At 36.4% G+C, this 10,391-nt stretch overlaps 1 protein-coding gene across 2 annotated transcripts in view; it reads right to left on the minus strand.

The window, feature by feature from the left end:
• Nucleotides 1-10,285, minus strand: part of ift80 (intraflagellar transport 80 homolog (Chlamydomonas)) — a 36,671-nt gene extending 26,386 nt beyond the window's left edge. The window contains exons 1-5 of one of the 2 annotated variants that reach the window (XM_051863568.1): nucleotides 10,032-10,285; nucleotides 9,873-9,951; nucleotides 4,955-5,175; nucleotides 2,627-2,737; nucleotides 1,305-1,373 (exon numbers count right to left, since the gene is read on the minus strand). In XM_051863568.1, the coding sequence (XP_051719528.1) occupies nucleotides 1,305-1,373; nucleotides 2,627-2,737; nucleotides 4,955-5,175; nucleotides 9,873-9,910 (439 nt within the window). In that variant the 5' untranslated portion in view covers nucleotides 9,911-9,951; nucleotides 10,032-10,285. The remainder of the gene's footprint in view (nucleotides 1-1,304; nucleotides 1,374-2,626; nucleotides 2,738-4,954; nucleotides 5,176-9,872; nucleotides 9,952-10,031) is intronic. The other variant, XM_051863569.1, reaches the window with a different exon arrangement.
• Nucleotides 10,286-10,391: the final 106 nt, after the last annotated feature.

Consider the following 10,391-nt stretch of genomic DNA (forward strand, 5'->3'; position numbering starts at 1 on the left):
ACTTGACACGCCAACCTCAAGAATGGTGACAATCAGCAAATGTAACATGAGCTCTTAACATCACAACACCACAAACAACAGCAAATGATTAAAAAGTCAGCAAACTGTCAAACAATAATCCTATAACAATAGCAGCATAATTTATTCATGCTGCAATGCATGCTGGGAACTCACAAATCCTTAACTTTTCAGCAGTATTGTTCAGACAACTCGTTGGGACAACATGTGGGTGAATTCTATTTGGGCTAACAAGGGTTTTCATGTAGTTTCACTAAAAGCTAGCAATGTGTCAAACTGTTCCAGTCAGAAATAAGTGTGTCTGATGTCTCACTGCAGCTGATGCTTGAAGACTGTGTCCGTCGCTCCTGACTTAACACTACATGATTTAATCATGCTGGATAAGTAAATTAAACAAGTTTTCCAAATTACTCACAGGAAGTGGATTACTTCCACAGACTTGTACGCTTAAATAAAGCCAGTGTTTATATGCATCTGCTTGTATTTGGATGCACAAAGCATCTTACTCTTAAGCCTAAAGTATACTTTGTTTTTTTACGCGTACACTAGCGTATGCGTACAGTCAAATGTTTGGCCTTTCAAAGTATACTCCATTTGATAGTGTGCACAAGGCAGTCGCCACATGCTCTCTAGAAAGTTTCATCTTTGTCCATTGTCTGTGCTATTTCTCTTCAGAAGTTATGTGTGATAAAAAAGTCTCTGTATTCTTTTAAACTATTGTCGCGGCTCTCTTATAACCCCCTCACACAAGCGCTTGTCAATGCGGTATCTGTTGTTGTTGCAGTCTCTGGTATTTTGCTGTTGTTATGTCTTTTCAGTTTCATCTTCTACTGAGAAACAATGGCCTGGGGCAGTGTTGCCACCTTGTGGAACAACTGATTAGTGCAAAACAAATTCAATGCGCATATGCGACCTGCGCATACAAAGTACGAATCGGCGTTTTATAATGGCCCATACCCGAGATTGTTTGACCCGACCCGAACCCGACCTGTACTGTTAAAGTTTAAGCTCGAATCCGACCTGAACCCGAAATCCGTCGTTGTATAGAGATGTACCTGCATTCTTGCTAAGATAAACATGAGCTTTGTAAGACCTACCCTTCACGTAACTGTGCTATTTATTGGTTGAAACAACAAGACCATATCATACAAGGTTTAGCCTACATCAAGTGTTAGAAAACGTGTATGATTCAGAGACACACAGAGACAGCAACGCGGCTATTTGACAAAGCTGATGTCTGAGAGACACAAAAGAAAGTTTAATTTTGTGTGTGTGTGCGCGTGTACCTTGTTGGGCTAGAGTCGACCTCAGCATCCCACTCTTAGACCAGATCTTGAGCTGTCCATCTTCACCAGCTGACACACAAAGAAAAACAACAAACATCCTTGTAAACAGTCTGACCTGTGTGCTTAAAGTCAGCTTGTACCCATTTTACTTTCATAATGTGAAGTAGGATAATCAACAAGGAAAAAACTAAACAGTAGGACTTAACTTTATCCGTGAGGAATTAATTGTGAATTGTGATGAAAAGTGCCTCTATTAGTCGGGTGGCTGAAAACAAGAGCTACACATACAGGTGGCTTGAATGCATTGTGGCATGACTTTCATTAATTGTTCAAATAGGGACTTTAGAGGCATAATTGACACTATGACTGTTTGTTACAATATCACTTCCCTTACAGCTGCTTTGAAACAATGTGTGTTGTGAAAAGTGTTATACAAAACATAACTTATATGACTTGAGTTGGCTCATGTTGGGGGGTGGGTGGATTAATTTCTCAGTTGTATGAAAGAAATAAAGTCATACAGGTTTGGAACAAAAGGGTCAGTAAATGCTGACAGAATTTTCCTTTTTGGCTGAACTATCCCTTTAAATTTGCAATTTCATACTTCCTACACAAACAAATCCCTAGAGCAGTGGTATTCAATTAAAGTTCCAAAAGGTCCAGTCTCTATTTTTGCTGCATTCTCATTTCCTGCAGCGTTTAAGCAAAAGTATCCATTTTTCTGCTTACAGTGCTTCTGCTACCATTGTTAAGATATCGCGTCATCTGCAGGTCTTAATGCGGCGCTTTAAGTCTTTAGCTGGAGAGAGAACATGCACGGAACGGAAAGGGCTTGAATGAAGCGTGTTTGGCTCTAGATAAAATATTAGAGGATGTAGTGCCAAAAGATCATTACCGTAAACGACCCTGAGCGCTTGTGATGTGTAATGCTCCGCTGTTTTGATGCGCGGCTCACTTTAATCTGTAGAATCGGTAAAATGGTGCAATTATGTCCCGCGGTCTGCCATTTGAATACCACTGCCCTAGAGTAAATAACTGTTCAGAGCTCAAAAACACAACAGACATCTGAGGTAATAATGTGAGAATAATAGGCTAAATGTTTTTTTTTTGTTTTGTTTTTTTTTGTGGCCAAAATATGTGTAATTTATAACAATTACTAATTTTCATCACCACAATTTCATTTTGACTTGTCTGCTCTTAGCCTGTGAGAGTAAGCAGCTCTGTGTGGTTTTAACACTGATTTTTTTTTCCCTTTAGTGCTGTGTGTTGTATGGAGCTGAATGTCTTCAGATGAAGTCTGTTGAGGGTGTATATTGATGAACCTGTGATAAGAGCGGTTCCGTCATGATTCCAACGTCCAGCGAGAACGGCTCCTCGGTGGGCCTCCACACTCTTCTCTATACGGCCCGATTTAGACACCAGATGGAGTTTACCTACACAACACAACAGCACACAGTCAGTCTGCAGTTAGAGGACACCATACTCTGCTCACAAATACTGGATGAGTGTAGCAAACCAAAAAAGATGAGGACAGAAATCTTCATAACAGTACTGTAAAGGCCCATTCACACCAGAGCAATAACTATAATGATAACTATATTAGTGCCCACACATCAATGCACAATAACGTTCTGAAGTGCTCGCTGCACTTACGTCACCTGCTGCTTTAAATGCTTGAGCCTTTGAAGTCTAGTGGATTCTGATTGGCTGAAAGTGATACAATGATATTGTGCTGTTATCACTGCAGCTGTGGTGTGGACTTCCCTATTCTCATAGAATAATTAATAAACCTTTATAGTTGTAGTTATCATTCTCATTGTGAACAGGCCTTAAAAAAGTAAAGCATCAATACAAAGACAGACAGTCTGTCATTGCAATTTTTAAATACTGAGTATTACAAATGTATGGAAACTTGTTTCCGCCATGAAATAATAAAAAAAAAGATAATTGCAACTTTTTATCTCACAATTCTGACTTTTTTCTCAGAATTGTATGTAAGCCTGTTTCCACCTCTAAATAAAAAAATAAAAACAGTAATTGCGACTTTTTATCTCAGAATTGTGACTTTATAAGTCACAATTCTGAATTATAACTCGCAATTCTGACTTTATAACTCGAAATTCTGACTTTATATCTCACAATTCTGACTATATCACACAATTCTGACTTTATAACTCGCAATTCTGTCTTTATATCTCGCAACTCTGACTTTATAACTCGCAATTCTGACTTTATATCTCACAATTCTGACTTTATATCTCACAATTCTGACTATATCACACAATTCTGACTTTATAACTCGCAATTCTGTCTTTATATCTCGCAACTCTGACTTTATAACTCGCAATTCTGACTTTATAACTTGCAATTCTGACTTTATATCTCACAATTCTGACTTTATATCTCACAATTCTGACTTTATATCTCGCAATTATGACTTTATAACTCGCAATTATGACTTTATAACTTGCAATTCTGACTTTATATCTCACAATTCTGACTTTATATCTCACAATTCTGACTTTATAACTCACAATTCTGACTTTATATCTCACAATTCTGACTTTATATTTCGCAATTCTGACTTTATAACTCGCAATTCTAACTTTATATCTCACAATTCTGACCTTATAACTCGCAATTCTGACTTTATATCTCGCATTTCTGACTTTATAACTCACAATTGTAAGTTTAAATCTTGCAATTCTGAGAAAAAAAGTCAGAACTGTGAGAGAAAAAGTCGCAATTACCCATTTTATTTTTTTTATTTAGTGGTGGAAACAAGCCACTTATGAATGAATAAAGTAAAACAACTGAAGAATTTGTGGGAAATATCAGCTTAACTGTCATGAAAATATTGTTACATTGTTGTCATAAACACAGGCTTCATTTTAGTTTCTTAATGTTTTTAATGTTTTCTTAATGTTACTGTTGATTTTGGGGTGAAATATGAACTAGAAATGTTTGTGTGAGTTTCAGCCAGATATTACTGAATAGAGCTGTCTTTTTCATCGTATAAATTATCAAATTGTCCAAAACTCGCCATAAGCAGTAGTTGATTTCCTCTGCGTGCCTCTTTCCTCTATGTGTGTGTGCTGTGCAGGTCAGAGCAGTGCTGCAGACAGACGGCAGTCAGGCATGGAGACAGATATTGAGGACGCTAGCCAAGCGTATACTTAGTGGCGGTGCGTATTAAAAGAACCCTGAGTGTTCTGTGTAATTTGTGGTCGCCTAAAACTGCAAATCAGCATGTAGCTGCCCTCCACTGTGCTATATTTAGTGCATGTGAGTGCAGGTTAGAAGTGCACGAAATATTGTGCAAATGAGATGTGGGCAGGCCCTCAGAAATACAGTTTCTGTACAGTAGCTGTCAACACCTCTGCCATTGGTCAGCAGATCTGTGGCAGAGCTCTAAACAAAAGCTTTAAAGCCAGTACTTGAACATGAGCCATTTTCAAGAACTGGAGGCCCATATTTCACCCCAGAATCAAAGCACAACGCCTGACAGGTCGTATGTTGAAACTTGCTGTTATTCATGTCCGGTTTTGTTTTTTGTTTTTTTCATTTACTGTCTGTAAAGCACCAGCTCCACTGGCCATAAGAACACTGTCACATGTGAAGAGGCGGGCCGATCATAACAAAGGTTTTACCATCAGTGCTGGTGAGGGCGAAAATCTCAGCCACAGCTTGTTTCTTCCCGCTCACGGTCTTAGGGAACCAGTGCAGGTCGATGGGATAAATCTCATCCTGGAGTTTGACCAGCACACTGGTGTCATTGGTGAGCAGGTTCCACCTGAGGATCTGATGGTCATCACTGCAGGAGTACAGCTCATCAGCTGACGTCCATCCCACACAGCTCACCAGCTCTCTGTGTGTGCAGCTGTTAAGGTTGACAGCATCAGACAAATGTACATATACAGTGGATTTAATCATGGCATGTCCTGTAAAAGCCATTACAAACCTCTCAACAGCAGGGTCAGAAATCATGTTTCAGGGCATAAATGCCACAGAAAAGCACCCCCCATTTTTTAAAGGGGTCCTATTCTTTTTTTTTTTCATCTTTCTTTAGTGTGTAATTTTGCAAAGTTCCAGTTCTTTATATCAGTGTCAGTGTTTCTGAACTCCCTGAAACGCCTCCATTGTAGTGTTGAGTTTTTTTCACAATATTCCTCATTTAAATAATTCATACGCAGAATAAAGGGGTGGGCCTAGTCGAGTTAGTTAGTAGTGTGTTGAAACTGGCGGTTATGGTAAGGGGCGGGACATTTTCCAATCACAACACACTGCTCCAGCCGACCAATCAGAGCACATTGTGCTTTTCAGAAGGAGGGGCTTCATAGAGACAGGAACTAAACAGAGCGTTACTGACAGACTGGGAAGAGTGGAGCTGCAACAATGGAGAATATGAGGAAAATAATGAACATTCAAGCAGGAAAACCTGTTCTAGTAGAGCCCAAAAACAACATCAAGACTTTGCATATATATATTGCAATAATAGGTCCTGTTTAAAATGGCAAAAACTGCCCATAGTGAACTTGTCTTTTTAGTTTGTTATACTTCATATTATTCCACTCTAGACCTGTGGGTTTAGTACATCTGCCACCATCACAACCAGTTCTCAGGATTCATTTGTGCACTAATATAAAAATAAGTAGCACTCAAACGTGCATATCATTTGTTTTGCCTTCTTCTACATTGGGATACCCATTAATTATTTAGGTTTACGTTTATGTACGGCATGCAGTGTTTTAAAGTTACCTCATAAAGGTAAAAATGCCCCTGGAAATTAAAAATTAATACCGACGGGGGTCTGAAGTAAAACTATTTGACATTATCATGCTTGTTGTCATTTACATGTGTATCAGATGAGATTTGTTTATCAAGCAAGTAAGAACATAGGTTTATTATATAACCAGGTATGGTCAAAAGTAAACAGTTTAAAATGATACATTTTTGCTCAAATACATTTGTTGACTTGTTTCTTCAACACAGTCCACATGTTCTCAATAGTGTTTGAGTCGGGACTTTGGGAAGGACATTCTTGATTCAAAAGCTTAATTCTAGCCTGATTTAGCCATTCCTTTACCACTTTTGATGTGTGTTTGGGATCAGTAGCTGTGTTTCCATCCAAAGTTGCCAATTTAACTTGGAAAAATTGGAAAATCGCATAAAACATTTGTGAATAAAGCAGCGTTTCCATCCCATGTGTTCAGGAAAACAAAATCATCACTTGGCGCAAAATATCAGTAATAAAAATGGAAGTGTCTCTTTTTCCCCCATCATAAATGAGTTGGTCTCAGAGCGTCAGACGAAACACAATAAACACTGTCATGTTCTCTTGCGTTTGGATGCTGGTGTTTGGGAACACAATCGTGTGAGATGCTTCTGGAGGGAATTAAACCAAATCATTCTGATGACAGACTTTGACTTTCAGAACCACCAAACCAACATTTGAGATGCTGTGATGTGATTGGTCCACACTGTAAAAAACACTAAGTAAAATTTACTTAATTTTTCTTTCGCAAGTTTTTGCACGCATATTTAAAATTTCAAATATGGAATTAAGTAACTCTACTTAATAAAGATAAGTAAAATTAACAAAGAAAATAAGTAATTTTAACTTGGCCAGTAAAAGGTTGAGTAATTTCTACTTTGCTGAAGTTTCTTTTGCAATACATTTTACTCAAACAATATAACACTGAATTAAACCACGCTTTTAAAGTGTATGCTTTACTTAGAAACATCTAAGTAAATAATACAATAGATATATCTTTATATTAGAAGTAACGCGGCACCTGAACACAGAGACCTTAGTACTTGGTACACAATACACAATGACGGTAACATTTGATGGATCGTTTTGAGTGTGAATGCGGACTTCAAATATCACAAAATGGCAAGTTACTAAACATAACCACAAAAGCAATGATAAAACAGTGTAAAAACAGCTGGAAAACAGCAAAAAAAAAATCGACCTCATTAATTATTCAAGGCCCAGTGCATGATGGGAACACCAGTATCAGAAAAGTTGAGTAGTTTTACTTAATTTTATAATGTTGATATTTACTCTTTAATTTCTACAAGCTTAAATTGAGTACTAATATAGAATTTACTTAGTTTTTTTAATTCTTGCCTGAACTAACTTTTTCATGTAAAAATTACATTTGTTTTTTTCTGTAGTATTTACTTTTTACACCATACATTTTTTTTTTTTTTTTTTTTACAGTGCATTGGTTAGTCCAGTTATCCAATCACAGCCTCTGCTGAGGCAAAGTCACATGAGTTTATTGTTGAGCATCGAGGGGTTTATTCAGTAAATGAGTTTCCATTGTAGTTTATGTGCACATCTTCTTATCAAATAAAAAATGATCCATCTCAACTGAACACATACTTTTTTATGTGCATCTTTAGAAATTATGCACATCTTGGCGTTTCGATCCTGTCTTTTTTAATGCGATATCCCAAAATGAGCATAAAAATAGGTTTATGGATAGCTAGTGTTTTGTTGGAACACCCAACTTTCTGGCTGATTCTGGCTAGGTTTTGTTTTTTTTCATTTACTCTCTGTAAAGCACCAGCTCCACTGGCCATAAGAACATAATGCTACCACTACCATACTTGACTGTTCCTAGTGAAAAATAAATATACCAAAATGTATTTGAAATACATTTCTTTTATGCTATGTATACTACAAATACAGTTACATATTTATGTACTTAATATAAATACCCTGCAATTATATTTTTAAAATACTAATTTTGTACTCAATGCACTTGAGTTATCCAGAAGTAGTGCTTAGGTCCAACTAAAGATATACTTAAGTATATTTGATCATGCTAAAGTGGAAATATTGCAAGCATACTTTAGGAACACTTTAAATATCTTGCATTTATTATACAGTGATCATATTATTCATACTAATAGTGATATTAAAACACATTTTAGGCTTAATATTAAGAAATGTTCATTGTGCAATAAAGAAGTACTCCAAATAAAGTTTAATTATAATATAATATTTATATCAGTAAGTCTCAAGCGATATGTCAGTAAATATGTTAATGGATTTGTACTATACTTAATATTGTGCCTAGTGCAATTATACATTCAAAACATCCTTTTTTGTCATCCAAGAACTGGTAAAAAATATATGATAAATTCTGTTATTACTTGTGTTTCCACCCATGTTATCTATTTGATTTGTTGTCCATGTAGTCTGTGTTATGGAAAAACGTCACAAAAACTGAAACAAAGGATTAGTGAAGAGTTCGATCAGAAGAAAAGATCCTGTTGCGGACCATTTTGTGTCTTTGAATCATGATGTCTCCTACTTACATTTTTGTGGGACTGAAAAAGTGAGTGTGCCAACGAGAGGGGGTGATATTGAAATGTTTTTACAGAGACATGAGTTATACTGGATTATTACAGACCTTATCACTTTTGGGAATGAATGATGAAGCATTATTCACATATGTGATGCTATAGAGTGTTAGAATTTTTTTGTGATGATGAGATATAAATATATTTTATATATATATATATATATATATATATATATATATATATACTTTCCCCTTTTTGGTATGCATACTTGATTTATTATTCATTGTGTTGTTATATACAATTTTTTCCCCCTACCTGAGGCATTATCCTCTTTTGGTATGAATGTTTTATTATTATTCAATGTGGGTTGTTGATGTTGATGAGGAAGATGTAATTATGCTCATTGTGTTTGATAATTGATGGTTCTTTGCAGTGATTGGTCATGAGTTGATTTTATATATTTTTGTGCTTTGAATAGTTTATCTGATGAAGGTCATGGGACCGAAACATTGCGACAAATAATTTTTCTTTTTTTATATACTTTTGTTAGCTCTGATAGTGTGCGGGACTTTCTTTTGATTTTACTTAATATGAAATAAATGTATTTTAAATACATGTTGGTATAGATTTTTGGTATAGGGGTATGTATGCTGTTCTTTGGGTTAAAGGCCTGATTTTACAGCTCATTTTGTGTTTCATCTGACCACAGAACTCTCCTTCAGAAGGTATTTTCCTCGTGATCAGCATGTATTGACTGCTGTCAATACTTCAGCTATTGAAACAGTTGTTTGAACAGTTAACTGTAACTGCTTTGTAATGGCTTCAAGTGACTTTCCTGACTTGTTCAAGTCAATTGATCCACGCTGAGCTCCTTAGACCTTCACACTGTAGCGTTCATGGCCAATGAGTGCATCGATCATAATTACTCACAAAATGTTCAGAGGATGTGTCACAAAGCAAATGTAACTTTTACAGCACTACAGTTCAAGTTGCTGTATGTATATTTTTGGTCACATTTCCAGGAGACCCTTAATAAATTCGTAAAACAACCAAAATTGCTAAATGTTTTTGTGACCAAGACGTATGTGCTCCAAACATCATCATCACAGCAAAATAAGAGTTGTAATCAGTGGAAACTCTAGACAAACATGATATACATGTTCTTTACAGGTGTGTGCAAACATGTATATGAATACATACAGGATGTACATTATGTATTATATGTGACTGTGAATATTGTAAAGGATATGTTTGGGTTCCTTCAGCAGAGATGTTTTCAGTCGCATTCTTCAGCGTCTCTGTGGTGCTTCAAATGTTATATAGTTCCCTGTTCATAAGAAGAAGCGATTAAAATCCACTGAAATGAGACATATCTTGAAGACAGAAGCGGTAAAGAAACATGTTTACCTGACTGGAGGCGCCGTTGCCACGGAGACGCGTTCGCCACAGTGAGCTACTTCTGATAAAATCACTTTAAAAACATTAAATGATCTTGTTGCAGACTATGTTGAGGAAGAACACTTCTGAGTAAACACTAGTCGTTTACATGATCTCCCAATATTCTTCTTATTTGTTATGTTACATGTTGCTTTCCTTGCAGTAATCTAGGAAGTCTACTCAGACGTTAAAACAACGCCACCCCACATCTCGCGAGACTTAACAAATTCAAACCTACCGCCTCACTTCTCGCGAGATGTAGCGGTGCATATTATTAAATAATTTGTATTTTGTTTTTATTCTCAATGTTTGTTTGACAAATTGAATGCA

Source organism: Ctenopharyngodon idella, chromosome 15 (assembly GCF_019924925.1).
Source record: "Ctenopharyngodon idella isolate HZGC_01 chromosome 15, HZGC01, whole genome shotgun sequence".
Lineage (NCBI taxonomy): Eukaryota > Metazoa > Chordata > Actinopteri > Cypriniformes > Xenocyprididae > Ctenopharyngodon > Ctenopharyngodon idella.